The 15,967-nt window shown below is 39.3% G+C and overlaps 1 protein-coding gene across 1 annotated transcript; it reads right to left on the reverse strand.

The window, feature by feature from the left end:
• Positions 1-274: 274 nt before the first annotated feature.
• Positions 275-10,188, reverse strand: pold3 (polymerase (DNA-directed), delta 3, accessory subunit). The gene is made up of 12 exons (XM_074652251.1): positions 10,038-10,188; positions 7,166-7,221; positions 5,586-5,685; positions 5,412-5,451; positions 5,117-5,249; positions 4,075-4,330; positions 3,895-3,967; positions 2,825-2,978; positions 2,562-2,665; positions 2,161-2,246; positions 1,923-2,004; positions 275-683 (listed from the first exon to the last, which is right to left on the reverse strand). Exons 1-12 carry the CDS (start codon positions 10,092-10,094, stop codon positions 478-480), a joined length of 1,347 nt encoding a protein of 448 aa, XP_074508352.1. The 5' UTR covers positions 10,095-10,188; the 3' UTR covers positions 275-477.
• Between the last annotated feature and the right edge of the window lie 5,779 nt (positions 10,189-15,967).

The raw sequence follows: 15,967 nt of genomic DNA on the forward strand, positions 1-15,967 counted from the left end.
CAAATATTAAAATGATTCAATCATTTGAAAAGGCATGTTGTTGCACCCGTTACATGACATTACAACAAAAAATAAACATCGGTGCTTCCCTTCCTCTGAGAATGAGGTAAATTAATAGCAAAGATGCCAATTTGCTGCTTTACTTAAAGCATTATGATTTGTGAAACAGCTGATCAGATTCTTTTACAACAGACTTTCTTCTCAACCTGAAATCCTGTCAACCTCCCACACATATCCTTTTAACACACATCCTTGTGTCTACTTTGAGGAAACACACATTTAGTTTCAGTATTTAATGTTTATTTAGTAGGACATCTGGTAATAGTAGGGTGAAGTGGTTGTCATCCTGAATTGGACACGACCATGTCTTTTCATATGTGATTTGCTTTCCTCAATCGTGTTTCAGCTTTCAGTTTCACCAAAAGAGCATTACAGACGGTCTGCAGCAGGGCTTTTTGTTCCTCACGCCGTCCTCCATCATTTCTTTTGGAAAAATCCCATGATTGAAGCTTGTTTAGTTCCTTTATTTGCATTTGCAGACGTTTTCTTCTGACTTCTCTTTTCCTCCTGTTTGTTACTTGCTGGTAGTTTTGCAGAGATGGGATCTTTAGGAACTTGTTTGGGGGCCTGAACGTCGTCTTCTGTTTCAGAGTACGATTCACTCTCATAGCCTTTCTCTGTCACTGTGGGAAAAAATATATATAATATATATATTAAATATATATATTTTGGACTTGACTTGTGTATGTGGTGCTGTATTTAACTCCATTATTTTAAATCCCATTTATATACACATAGAAAGTAGATCAGAAGGAAACAAAGATTACAATGGAATTGAATCAGAGCTGAAACAAATGTCGTTATTACATTCTTGCAGTTTGTTTTTTAAGCAAAAAAGTTCTGATTTCACAAATATTCATATTTGCTATTTTTTAAGGACCATAATAGTAAACTAAATATCTTTAGGTTTTGGATAGGGCTGTCGAAGTGAACGCGTTAACACAAATTAATTTCAACGCCACTACTTTTATTAACGTAGTCCATATTTCGGAGGTTGTAGCGGGCTCAATATTAAAGCTAGCGTGCAATTTTGGCAAGAAAAAACTGGCATGGCCATTTTCAAAGGGGTCCCTTGACCTCTGATCTCCAGATATGTAAATGAGTTCTATGGGTACCCACGAGTCTCCCCTTTACAGACATGCCCACTTTATGATAATCACATGCAGTTTGGGGTAAGTCATAGTCAAGTCAGCACACTGACAGCTGTTGTTGCCTGTTGGGCTGCAGTTTGCCATGTTATGATTTGAGCATATTGTTTTATGCTAAATGCAGTACCTGTGAGGGTTTCTGGACAATATCTGTCATTGGTTGGTGTTGGTGATTGATTTCTAATACTAAATATATACATACATTTGCATAATGCAAACAAAATCTCCCTTTAACCTACATTCTGAACAGGTAAAAAATGTGTGATTAACTGTGGACAATCGTGCGATTAATCGCGATTCATTATTCTAAATCTAAATCGATTGACAGCCCTGGTTTTGGACAGTTGGTCAGACAAAGCAAGCGATTTTAATATAAGCTTGGGTTTTGAAAATTTTGCTGGGCATATTTCACAACTTTCCTTATGTTTTATAGCCGATTAATCAAGAAAATATTTGGCAGAAGAATTGCTAAAAAAAACGTGTTAGTTGGTTGTGAATCATTAGACGCAGCCTTACATCGCATCACTCTTACACAATGTCAACAAAAACGTAATAATAATCATTATTCTGACACAGTGTTATACTGTTGTGTATGTTATAAAGAAACATTCTGCGTAAAGTCATGTTTTTTTGGAAAATGAATTACATGTAGTTTATATTTAATAAATGTAATCCAGTCAATGGATGAGTTTTCAATCTGTCTGCTTTTCCTACCCATGCATCCTTCATCATCTAAAAATTGCCGAGATTTCAGCACTCGTCTCCTCTTCCTCGTCTTCATTTCAGAGTTCCCCGCCTGTAGAAATCAAAACACATCTCTGTTTAATAAGCTGTTCAGTGTTAAATACTCATCAGTGTCTAATAGCAGGATACATGGACTGCCTCTTCCCCACACTCAGCCAGCCGAGCATTAAATATATGTAGATATCAATCAGCAGGTTTCATCACTTACATGTGAATGTAAAACAGGCTTGATTTGCTTCTTAGGACTGGGCGACGGTTCTGTTGTTTCCATCGGCTGTGGAGAATCTGGAATGACTGAAGAGGTGAACAAGCATTAGTTTTCTAGAAATTCTCTTTAAAAGGCTTTTTGATTTCCCTGTTTCATAATTCCTTCTTCTTTTACAAGGTCTTGAATATTCTGGCTTTACAATACACATAAACTAGGCCATATTTCTCTGAACTGTAACTAAGGATATTTGTATAACACTATAACATGACAGACCATAAAACTACATTAAATGTGAACTAATAAATAAAAGATGTTACGTATTCCTTTTCTGTGACCAACTGTCAAAATATTTTTCATGTTTTTCATACTTAGCAACAAACAGAGCGAAGTAAACAGCTCACCATCTTCATCGCTGCTGTCTGGTACAGGTTTCTTAATCCTTCGTCTCTTTTTCTTGTCCATTTTCTCCTCCTCACTGTCAGAATCCTCGAGTCGCTTGGATTTGCTTCAACAAAAGGAAGACTTCTATTTAAATATATTTATAGCCATATTTCAAAAGCTTTTAAAACTTTGATATTTCTTCTGCAAGTCATTAAATTCAAGAAATGCAAAATTCTATTCTTGTCTGTGTTTCTATCTTAAATTTGGATTGGAAATCACACACCTCCTGGAGTCTTTCTTGGTGTCTTCAGGCGGCTCCGCTGCAGCAGCAGCAGCTGCTGCTGCTTTCTCTTCAGGCTGTGAACTCTGACGTTGCTGCTCTGCTGAGGACGACGACGGAGCTGCTTCCTCCTGTTTCACAGTTTTGTCTGGTTTCTCTGGAGAAAGCGAGAAGTGTTTAGTTGTGATTAGTCACTGAATTAAAAAAAAATTTAAATGACTTTCTCCCATCACATTTTTAAAAGATCAGCAGAACTAGATATATAGATAGACATTTGATTTGGTTATTTCAATTACAATTGTATCGCTGTCTGTATGGGGTTGATCTTGGGGTTCATGTAAAGGTAAAGAGGGTTTACCTGAAGCTGAGATAGTTACTTCTACCAGGTTCTTACCTCAGCTTCATACTAGAGACTGAAGGTAAACGGCTCATTGAGTGACAGAAAGTGACAGCTGGTTCATTTTCTGGGATAAGTGCGGTGGAGGAGGATGGCAATAAACACACTGCCTCGAAAATGACAAGTTGTTCATGTGGCTTTAATGACTCTCTAAAAATATCTGCAGAAATTAGTCTAAGAAAAGTGTACTGGTGTTGCAAAACAGAAACAAACAGCCAGGGAACAAAAATATTTGGCTAAGTTGCAGCAAGCCTGATCACAGGACTTTACTAAAAACAGTCAAGTCCAAAGTCTTCATGGCATGTGTCCAACACCATAAAAGCACATACTGTGTTAAAAGATGTCAAAAGTGCAAGTCCATTTATCCGTCCATGCACAAGGAGTGATACTGCTGGTCACTACCATTAAACCTTGTGTATTCCAACTCTTTCTAATATCATATTTGTATTTTTAGATTGTGTTTTTATGTATGTAAATGAATTATCTATGTGCACTTCTGTTTACAACCTTGCTTGCCTCAAATTGCTCTTCGAGGGACGAATAAAGTATTTTGAATTTAATCTACAAAATGATGTCATTTTAAAGTGGAAACACCGACAGAGTAGTTACTGGTTACCACACATTCCACTCAGGTTTAGAAAGACTACAAGAGTATGATGATGATAACATTACTCACTTGCTGCTTGACTCCCAAAGAAGTTCATCATAGGATTGGCCTTTGCGGCTGCTTTGCTTTTGGGGGCATCGACCTAAAAACACCAAACACAGCCATAAAAAACTACATCAACCACTCTGCTACTGTAGTTTATTTCTTTGGAAACAGCAGTTAATCACACAAAAGACTACAAAGCCCTACCACAGGTGCATCCTCCTTCTGCTCCGACTTCACGTCTTTGCCACTATCCTGGTTCTTAGGAGTAGTCTTGATCGCAAACATTCCCATGATGCCTTTCTGTGGCTTGGAGGAAGGTTTTGAAGCCAGATTAGCATCTCCGTTCACGCCAGGTTTTTTGTTCTCAGGCTCTGGTGAAGGAGCTCGCTGGATTTCTCTCGTCTGCTGCAGCTCCAGAGAAGACATGGGTACTGCACTGGCACAGCGGATCGCACTGTATCTACAAACAGAGTGGAGGGAACTATTCAACACTTTCATGAAGACTGACAGTCGTATAGTTAAACTTTTTCAACCCGTAGACTACTGCTGGGCCACTTTATTCACCCTGTAGCTACCACAAGCTCTAGTAGGTATGAAGTGGAAAAAGTGGATATTCCTCATGATGATCTTAACATTTTGACTGTGAAAACTGTTGTTATCGGGACCAGGGTCGATATTAACGCTTGCCTGCTTGCCCGGGGCACACTAACCCTGTGTTCGGGCAAATGGAATGCCTTATGCAGTTGTCCGATCGGGTAAGTGAAAATAAATGTGATCTTTATTAGGGATGCCCCGATATTCAGTAAAAATATGCTTTCGCTCCGAGTGCCCAAAGTACGCTACGCCGCCCTGAGAGTGAGGTGCTCTGAGTAACTGAACGGTAACGTTACATTCCAACAGCGCTCCGACTTTTGGAACGGTCCAGTTTGTGCCAGAGTTGCGCTCTGGCGCTCGGAGTGACTATTAACGAACGCACCCATAGTGTGAAGCTACAATGTGAACAACAACTCCGTGTTGTGATCAATGAGCAGAGCACGCATTTTTAAAACGTCAATATCACAGTCGATCATGTTCATTTAAATGTGGGAAGCCAAAATGGTGATCGCGATTCATATCCGATTCGTTATGCAGCCCTATACTGAGGACTTTATTGCTTCAATTAACTACATTTACCATCAACACTGCCTGGACATTAAAAGTGGCCAATTTTCCCCTTTATGCACACACAAAATTATGACCAACGTACCTGCTGCAGTTCTTCAGATTGTCTTTCACGGCATCGTAGTCAACGCTGTAGAGGGGGCCGCTGTCCTTCAGTAAAGCTTTCTGGACACTGTAGACATGGACACTGACTATCAAGCTCATCTTGGATTTGAAATCTGCAAAAGAAAACACCCGAGGTTAGATGCTTCTGCCTCTTCTACAACACATATCTCCCTAAATGTTGAATCTTATAATAACTTGCCAAAAATACGTATTGTTTTAGTTAGCCAACAGTGCTGCACAAATACAGAGTAAACAGTGGAGACATATTAACACACCTTCCAACTGCTCCTCTCTGACAACTGACACCTTGTGACTCTGAAAGGAAGCACAACATCAGCACTCAACAACTAAATAAAAACAAATCTCTGAAACCAGAAGAAAGGTCTGTGTATAGAAATATACAAATAATATCAAAACAAGTCTTGTTGTTAATTCATTGTGTTTCTCACCGTTTGGCCATTGTCCACAAACTTCCCCGACACGAGGTAGGTGGCATGGAGCGGAGCTGAACTCTCCTTCCTCTTGTGATCCAAATAATGGAAGAGCATTCTGAAAAACAAGACACACATTTGAATTGTTGTATTTTTAAAAGGTTCTCAGCCTCTGACCTCAATTATCTTGGTAATGGTAAGTGACATCATCCTGTATTCCAAAATAATTGATATTAATGTAATGATTGCTGCATAATCTTCTCTGCACTAATGCTGAGCTCACACTACGAGCAACTCAACAACAGGCTACAAGGCATTTCCAATGGAAGCCAGTGAAGCTACAAAACTGATGCCCGACACTTGTGGATGCGTGGCGGGCGTGGCACGCGCTACAAATCAAAGTTGAGCTTTTCAGCGCTCCAATGACGTAGTGAAGCGTCAACCAATCATGTTTGTGTTTCAGCCCGTTTCGTTCCATCTAAAAAGAAAAGAAAAGCCCAGTGCTTTTTAATGATGCCTTCAAATGAAACATGGGAAGTCGTGTACACAATATGCTTGTAATAAATTACTTCCATGGCCTCCACCATTTCTGACAACGTCAACAAACACGTCACAACTCGTGAACTCTGAGTATTCAGAAACTTTCCATTATGAGGTTGTGAATACGACAAGAGGGGGGGGAGGCGTTCATATGGACTCTTCTCAACAACACGGTAAACACGCCCCCATCTGAAGGCACCATAACGTCATTACTACGTCAACGAGCGATTGAGCAACACTTCCAACTGCGACTCCCTGTTTTGGTACTTTTGACGCTCGTAGTGTGAACGTAGCATTAAACCTTCGCAGCACATAAGGTTACATTTCACTTACAACAAGTCAGTGCATACTGTTAGACCCTATGATGGTGTCAGTACACCTGGATGGGAGCTGAACTTTCATCATTTTCGGGTACCAGCTGGACTGCATCTCTAGCGGTATGGAAGGCTGCTATGTATGGAAAATCAGATTCTCTCCTTGTTTACTTATTCTTTTATTATTTTTCTTTCTTGATTTTACTAAGAATTGTATTGTGTATCATTTTAGACTATATTTTGCATAGTTATTGTACAGCTGCTTTGTGTTAAGACAAAATCAAACACTGATGTTGAACTTGAGAGTTCTTTCTTGACCTTGGAAACAGTTATCACAAGAAAATACCATGGGAAATGGTAATCACCTGCCCACAAGCCCATAGGTCAGGTGATAACTAAACCATCGCCATGACAACTGAGCAACTCCATCTGCTGAGGAAGGCCAGGAGATTTTTAATCTAAACTGAAGCTCTTAAGATGGTTGACTCATTTTGTTAAATACATTTGTAAAAGGGTTTAACAGAAAACATGTTACAGTCCTCAATGTGAGTTATCTGTCCTCAGGACACCACCGTCAAAACTGTCAATAAGGTGCCTTCACTAACTCCTGTGATTCCAATTAACTAGAATAAACAGGAACATCTGGAACATCTGATTTATTTTTATCACTCAAAGACTGACTCTGAGAAGAAATGTTTGGCTTGTCCCCATTTCTGCATAGTTTGATGCCAGAGTGATACTCACTGTTTGGCTGTGTTCACATGGACTCCCAGAGTGAGGCTCAGCCATTTGTAGGTCACCTGTTGAACAGAAAACACATAACAGGTGTGTTTAGGTTCACCTGTTGAACAGAAAACACATGACAACAGGTGTGTTTAGGTTCACCTGTTGAACAGAAAACACATGACAACAGGTGTGTTTAGGTTCACCTGTTGCTTGCCACATGAATGAGGCTGTAATGATTGACCATTTCCATCAACAACTGATATACAAACAACGTCAATTAACGCTAGTTAGCATTTCATTTGTCAGACTAAGTTGCCGTTAAAGTTAAATTACAGTAACGTTAGCTAGTTAACGTTACTGTATACCTGAAGCTAGCTAGCTAACCTGCCATTACTTGTAACGTTAGCCTTTTAGTGATGGGAATTCCGGCTCATTTTAGTGAGCCGGCTCTTTCGGCTCCCAAACGGCTCTTCGTTTTACCACTTTGTTTTACCACTTCTGCCTTTTATAATTCAGCCAAATTTAGCGCTGTTTTGACCTATGATTAGTATGTGTGCACATATATCACTTAAATCATTCAATATAATTATACTAAACCTTATAATTTCCAGAATACCATAATTTTACATGCTGCTTCGTTTCCGACTGTCACTCATCTTGTCTGCTATTCGCGCACCGCACTCCTCCCTCTTTCTCTCCTCCTCTTCACCCTGCTCTGTACCTGTACTGCACCCTCCCTGCTTGATGGTATGATCCTTGTCTGTCATCACCTGATTGGTCGCAGGGACGTCATTAACACAACCCGTGGCGTGGAGAAGATCATCCCATCATTCTGCCTTGAATTAATTAAAGAAAAAGAAGAAAAAAAAACGTCTCTCGGACAGGAGCCGGCTCTTATCGTTCACTTAAAAGAGCCAGCTCTTTGAGCCGGCTCGTTCGCGACCAACACATCACTACTGCCTTTTGGTTTCCATCATTAAACTCGATAAAGACATACATTAACGTTAAGTTAACCTCCTGTAGTGTTCAACCTTTGACAAATCCTGCAGTGGTCGTCCATTTCAAGAACACAACCGTTGGCGGTTAACGTTAACCAGCAGTGACGTGACGTTAACCAGCAGTGACGTGACGTTAACCAGCAGTCACAGTGACGTCAACCAGCAGTCACAGTGACGTCAACCAGCAGTCACAGTGACGTCAACCAGCAGTCACAGTGACGTCAACCAGCAGTCACAGTGACGTCAACCAGCAGTCACAGTGACGTCAACCAGCAGTCACAGTGACGTCAACCAGCAGTCACAGTGACGTTAACCAGCAGTGACGTTAACCAACAGTGACGTTAACCAGCAGTCAGTTACATTAACCAGCAGTCACAGTGACGTCAACCAACAGTCACAGTGACGTTAACCAGCAGTGACGTTAACCAACAGTGACGTTAACCAGCAGTCAGTTACATTAACCAGCAGTCACAGTGACGTTAACCAACAGTGACGTTAACCAACAGTGACGTTAACCAGCAGTGACGTTAACCAGCAGTGACGTTAACCAACAGTCACAGTGACGTTAACCAACAGTCACAGTTACATTAACCAGCAGTCACAGTGACGTTAACCAACAGTCACAGTTACATTAACCAACAGTCACAGTGACGTTAACCAACAGTCACAGTGACATTAACCAGCAGTCACAGTGACGTTAACCAGCAGTCACAGTGACATTAACCAACAGTCACAGTGACGTTAACCAACAGTCACAGTGACGTCAACCAGCAGTCACAGTGACGTCAACCAGCAGTCACAGTGACGTCAACCAGCAGTCACAGTGACGTTAACCAGCAGTGACGTTAACCAACAGTGACGTTAACCAGCAGTCAGTTACATTAACCAGCAGTCACAGTGACGTCAACCAACAGTCACAGTGACGTTAACCAGCAGTGACGTTAACCAACAGTGACGTTAACCAGCAGTCAGTTACATTAACCAGCAGTCACAGTGACGTTAACCAACAGTGACGTTAACCAACAGTGACGTTAACCAGCAGTGACGTTAACCAGCAGTGACGTTAACCAACAGTCACAGTGACGTTAACCAACAGTCACAGTTACATTAACCAGCAGTCACAGTGACGTTAACCAACAGTCACAGTTACATTAACCAACAGTCACAGTGACGTTAACCAACAGTCACAGTGACATTAACCAGCAGTCACAGTGACGTTAACCAGCAGTCACAGTGACATTAACCAACAGTCACAGTGACGTTAACCAACAGTCACAGTGACGTCAACCAGCAGTCACAGTGACGTCAACCAACAGTCACAGTGACGTTAACCAGCAGTGACGTTAACCAACAGTGACGTTAACCAGCAGTCAGTTACATTAACCAGCAGTCACAGTGACGTTAACCAACAGTGACGTTAACCAACAGTGACGTTAACCAGCAGTGACGTTAACCAACAGTCACAGTTACATTAACCAACAGTCACAGTGACGTTAACCAACAGTCACAGTGACGTTAACCAACAGTCACAGTGACGTTAACCAACAGTCACAGTGACGTTAACCAACAGTCACAGTGACGTTACCCAACAGTAACTGAAACTAAGTTAACGTTTATCAACTATAAAAATGACGTTCTTGTTTAATTTCAGCACTATTTCTGGAGCATTCATGAGCCGAATTAACCACAAGCCCAAAAGAAATCGCAGGTAGTTGACAGCCGAGCCATCACTAATATAATGCATTACCCAGAAGGAGTCAAACCGTAAACAGGCAGGTTCAGTTCCTGATCCTACCGGCGGTAACTCGGTTCTACCGTCAGTGAGTCGTCATCATCTCGCCCAGAATAACGTCAAGAACAGAGAACACATCAGGAATAAACGGTGCACTCACTATCTTATCGTGGTCGTTGACATATTCGTCGATGTTATCTAAATAAAGCTCCTCCATTGTGATGAACGTGTTGTTGAACTGATTTAACTACGCGGGAAGCTAGTTTATTTACTTCCTGTTAAATGTCATGTGACTGCTCCTCTTTCCGGTGAGGTTAGAGGCTGCAGGTCGCCCCCTACAGGCCAACACAGGCCATATCTATATGTTCTTACTGTCAACAGATAAATAATTAATAAAATAAAAAACGATTTATTTCTACTTAAGTAATGTTTGATAACACTTGCAGTGCCCAACTGTTTTAGGAAATCACAGAGCCTTTTATTAGAAAAAAAAAAAAAATCAAACTACATATTTTGACCCATTTGTAAAGATTTAGGAGTTATTGAGAATGAGAACAATATAGGATAGAATAACACCAGTTTTATCCTTTAATCCCTCAAACCCCTTACGAAAAAGTAGTACTTCTTGAGACTAAATTGGCCCACTTTTTAGTTTATAAAAGTATTGAAGTGTACTTTAAGTGTAAGAATAGTAAACTTTCAGTACACAACTAGTTTACAAGTTACATTTTGTACTGCAACTATACTATGAAGTGAACTATATTACAAGGGAACATATACTGTAGGTATACTGTTAGTTTACATATAGGCTACTTATAGCCCACTTTGTAGTTTATGAAAATACACTTCAAAGTATCCTCTCAATAAACTACTAGTTTAATAGTTTTTACAGAAAGTATACAGTACGTTTTCTTTAACTTACTGTATACATATAACATATAACATAGCCAATGGTTTATGCATTACATAAAGAGACTGTTATTTGACTTGATGTTTGTGATGAGATTAAAAAAATATATATTTATTTTTTTCTCGCATGGCTCCACGGTGAACAGAGAATGCAACATTTTTTTTTTTTCTTCTTCTTGATGAATTGAAGTAAATTCATATCCAAACATACGTTTACAAACTTTAATAGGCTACTCTATATTATACTTGGACTTTTCTGTATACTTGTCAGTATAAGCCAAGGATACTTAAGTATACTTTTTGAAGTATATCTCTGATAAGTACATAAAAAGTAAACTGAAAGTATACTCTCTTGATTTAAGTTTAAAATAAGTCTACTTATAGCACACATGAATAGACTTGTTTTTGGTAAGGGACAGTACAAATCCTCCTCCTTTTACTAATTTGTTCATGTATTTGAGAACAATATCAAGGTACTTCATTTGACTATGTCCATTTTGGCAGATTTTCTACTTTTCCCTACTAAATATTACAAGGAAATATTGTGCTTTTTACTGTATTGCAGATTAAGATTTTAGTAAAGCTCATGCAATGTTGCTGCAGATACAATTGTTCCTACATCCTACAGTTTTAGAGAATTTACCTATTTTACTCAAACTGTAGACCCATCAATGTGAAAGCAAGAAAAATCCAAAAGTGAAGGTAAAAGAAGTTTCCCACCAGGCCAGGCACAAAGTCTCAACTCCATTTTTGGGGGCGTCAGTTCCTATGTGTAAAACTATACTTCAGTAAATGCTCTCTTTCAGGAACTGCACTTCAGTATATGTCTCTTTATTACTTCATATCTCTGGGCACTTTGCATTACCTGCATGATATAGCAAGATAAGCTGTGGTTCATGAGCTACTGTATGTAGTGTAAAAAAAAAAAAAAAAAAGCCAGCAAGGAACGAAATTGTATTTTCTGTAACACCTATAAAAACACTGAATGTTTTCTCCCGGGCTTAAGCGACGTGTCATCATGATATCTCAGCTTTCTCACCCCACACACACCCTTTAGTTTTCTTCTCAGCCTGCGATGTTGTGAAGCCATAGATCTGTATACATGTGACATTTACCCCACATATTTGCTGCTTGTCATTCACAAGATGTCAGCCGAGGCTTTGGAACAGAAGAATAAAGAAGCAGTGAGGAAAACAAAAACATTTTCAAGAAGAAACAAAAAGAACAAACTATATTAAGTGTCAGTTCACAGAAGCTGCTGCACTCATTCAAATACTCATTCAAAGACTTGTAAATCTTTCATGGGACTTTATATTTAACACAATGTTTTTCCTCTTGTAATTTTCGGTCAAACGCTTTCATGCAGTTGATTTGTCAAATATTTGAAGTTCACAAGAGTTACAGTGTGACCACGAATCACAAAGTCCCCTGTTTGAGTTAGTGGACCTTTGTTGCATGTAATTCTCCATCTCTCTCTCTCTCTCTCTCTCTCTCTCTCTCTCTCTCTCTCTCTCTCTCTCTCTGCATTCCCTGACGGCATTGAAATGCCCCCCAAAAAACGCTTAAATCATGTCACATGACTTTCAGTTGGGGGGTACAGCACTTGCCAATATCTTACTACAGATGACTGAAGAAATAGAAATCACCAATGGTTTGTGAACCTTGAAAACTGTACAATAATTTGTGCAATAATTAAACTTTTGCAATACTTTGTCATTAATACTTCATTTATACTGTACATTTCAAGATATATTATATTATTATTTAATTTTTATTCTTACCATTCTGGCATTTATATTTAAGACACTTAATAGACCCCACTTTTCAACATTTTGTATTTACTCATAAGCATTTTGTTCTTCTTTGCACTGTGGTTATATGCTATATATTGCTCGTCTTAATGCAAATATTTGTACATATTTCATATTTCTTATATTCTCATTTCTTATTTTGAATTGTATTGATTACTTAAATTTCTTTACATATATTGTTTGTATAGAAATATGTACAATATTGTAGCATGATGTACATAATTTACATGTTACATACTCCTTTATCTCTATTTTCTTACATTCCTTTATGTTTATATAAGTGTACAGTATAGTATACAACTGTAACGCAACAGTTTCCTCCCCAGGGATTCTGAAGATCATAAAATGGTTAATGAATAATAACCACTGCTTTTAATTGGTTTCAAATAGAGGAACCAACCGGCCAGGAAATGGGAATAAGTGGTGCACCAGCAGCAGATGGCAGGTATAAAACGGAGAAAAAGAGGCTCCTCTGCAGGCTGCAGGGAAGCCATCAGTTATTACAAACAGTTATTACTGCATCACAACACATTCAGTATAAATTTTGAATTTTAATGAGCTGCTGTGACAGAGGTATTCGGGAAGGACAATGTTGATATATTGAACCTTCGGTGACATCATCATCAATTGTAAGTTTTCCAAACAAATCACTGGTCAACATGAGGGCAACTTCCTCCCAGCTCCACTGCTTGTCATCATTTGTCTGCATCAAGTGGAGCTCATTATGACGGGAAATGAGACTCGTGAAACTGCTCATACATCACTTGTTGGGATAAATCATTTTCAGTAGAGTTTAGAAATATGAATGAGATGATGAGCAGAGGCATAAATATTGATGGCGTGCATGATTTTCATTTACAAACCAGATTTGATCTGCTGTTGCGTCAATAAAACACAAAGCAACATCGGACTGTTTTTTGTCGAATGTCTGACAACTGAAAGACAAACAAATGATGCTGTGAAGGTCAGAGTCAGGTTCCTTATGGGCATTGTGATGTACCAACTCAGGAGTGGAAAATAATAATGGCGACAGGTCTCCAGGGGTCCCCATTAATCCTACCCGTTATTGTAATAACAATAGCAGTGGTGTTTCAGTAGAACCTCACCTTCCATGCAGGAGGCCAAGGTTTGATTACTGGAAAATGCAATAACCTTTTCAACCTCAATCATATCAGAGACGAATAATAACAACTGCCCTTTCAACCGCAACATATCATTGATCGCTCAGTGGTGAAGTTCACACCTTCCATGTGGGGGGTCTGCATGCCATTTCTGACCAAAGCAATAATAAAACCTGTGTTAAATTAAAGCAGAATGAAAAGGTCTGTCCTTAGCGTTGATGGCTCAGTGGCTGATTTCCCACTAGTACAATATAAAAGCTGCAGTGGGTAGAAATGGAGCAAATATGATTAAAAAAAGTTATTTTTATAAAATGGTAACTATATCCTGTCATTAGTGCACAGTGAGACAGGTAATCTGAAAAAAAATCATGTTCCTCTGTGTCCTCCGGTGCTCCTAACGGCATCTGCAAGATTTCACAGACCGGAGGAAAACAAGCAGTCAGAGCTGATCTGGAGTCTGCCATCCATCTGCTGTCTATGAGCCGGCTGTCAATCACTCACGAACTCCGACCAAACGGTCAAACTAGACAGCGCTGATCAAATATGAATCAATATTTTGTTACTGTAATGCCTATTTCTCTCCTCAAATGTTCTCAGAAATATCTTGTACTGTACTGTTTAGCTGGAAAATAGAGTACAGCCAATAGGAACGTTCAATAGAAACGCTCTCTCTGAAATGACCTGTGATTGGTCAAAGTCTCCTGTCACGAGTTAGATGTTCTAAAGCCTGAAGACAGAGCCATGAGGAGGAGCAGAAGTCAAATTTTCTCCCAGAGCACTTGAATTACAATATGCTGAAGGTTATTATGGAATTTTTGCCCAATGATGCCAAAACCTTCTGCCTACTGAAGCTTTAACTACATCTGCAAGCAAAACAAAAGCCCAAACGAGAAGAAAACAGTCTCTAATGAAGCCTGTAAACAAGCACAAGAGGTGCTGTCAATCCTGAGACGACTTGAATTATTTGTGAGCCAAACAATATCCATGCAACAATGTTGTGCTTATTAACCCCCCCAAAAATCTGAAGAAAAGTAGATGTTCAATAAGATTAATATTTGAGCAGGTGGGACACTGTGGGTACTCTTTTCCAATGTTCGTACTCAGCACAACGCTAAATCACAGGCTGCACATATGATGACTAATTCAGGTGTGTCCTCGCTGTATTTTTGCACTCAGATGATCTTATATAATATTTAGAGAGAAGCAACTCTGAATCTTCACGCCACTGAGAAGCTGCTGAGAAGCTGATCAGCCTGCCAACTTCTAATAGAAATGTCAAACAGAAGGGCAGCGACGTGCAGCAGAGAAGGGAAAAATATTCCCCTAATGGTGACGGGAATTATTGTCTCACCACGAACAGCAAAACTAAAATCCTCAGATGGATCACAGTTGGTTAAGATGAAGGAACAAGGCCAATGTGATCTTCTTGTCTTTCTCCCCGTCTTTCATAGTACAGGAGTCAGATCTGACCGAACCTGTTTTTTCAGCTCATTGTAGGTCAGTACATGATCGGTCTGTCTGAAGCGCAGCAGAGTTAGTTATCACCACGTTAGAAGATGTTTCTCTGAGCTGCTGAGAAGATTAGTGTGTGTATATATATGAATACTGATATATTAAATGTAACACAGATTCAAATATACCCTGGTATAAGTTAGAGATTTGTTAAGATCTAATTGTAATAAATAATTAATAATTTAGATATTTATTTATTTTATTAGAAAGATCAATGTAAAGACATTTCATGTGTAATTTAGATAAAAAGACTTGAGGGTAAAATAAAAGCCCTTTGTCGGGCAGTTGATGAATGTCATAATATTATGGCTGTCATAGTTGATACAATAATAACGCGTTAACGTAAATTAATTTTAACGGCACTACTTTCTTTAACGCATTAACGCTACTTGCCATTTTTAGGTTGTAGCGGGTTCAGTTTTAAAGCTAGAGTGAAGATACTGGTATCATATGAAACTAGAAAAACCTGATGAATCCATCGGTATTAACCATGTCATACTAGCTTGTCACAAAGGAGGCTAAATAATGCTCTCAATTTGTGCTTAAATTTGGCAAAGAAAACTGTCATGGCCATTTTCAAAGGGGTCCCTTGACCTCTGACCTCCAGATCAGTGAATGTGAATGGGTTCTATGGGTACCCACGAGTCTCCCCTTTACAGACATGCCCACTTTATGATAATCACATGCAGTTTTGGGGCAAGTCATAGTGAAGTCAGCACACTGACACACTGACAGCT

The sequence above is a fragment of the Sebastes fasciatus genome, chromosome 11 (assembly GCF_043250625.1).
Source record: "Sebastes fasciatus isolate fSebFas1 chromosome 11, fSebFas1.pri, whole genome shotgun sequence".
Taxonomy (NCBI): Eukaryota; Metazoa; Chordata; class Actinopteri; order Perciformes; family Sebastidae; genus Sebastes; species Sebastes fasciatus.

Excerpts from the sequence above, each read along its gene's own strand:
- pold3 (XM_074652251.1), bottom strand. The coding sequence starts at position 10,094 with ATGGAGGAGCTTTATTTAGATAACATCGACGAATATGTCAACGACCAC. Across the intron at positions 2,666-2,824 it reads ACCAAGAAAGACTCCAGGAG|CAAATCCAAGCGACTCGAGG; the intron begins GTGTGTGATTTC and ends CTTTTGTTGAAG. Across the intron at positions 2,005-2,160 it reads AGCCTGTTTTACATTCACAT|GCGGGGAACTCTGAAATGAA; the intron begins GTAAGTGATGAA and ends TGATTTCTACAG.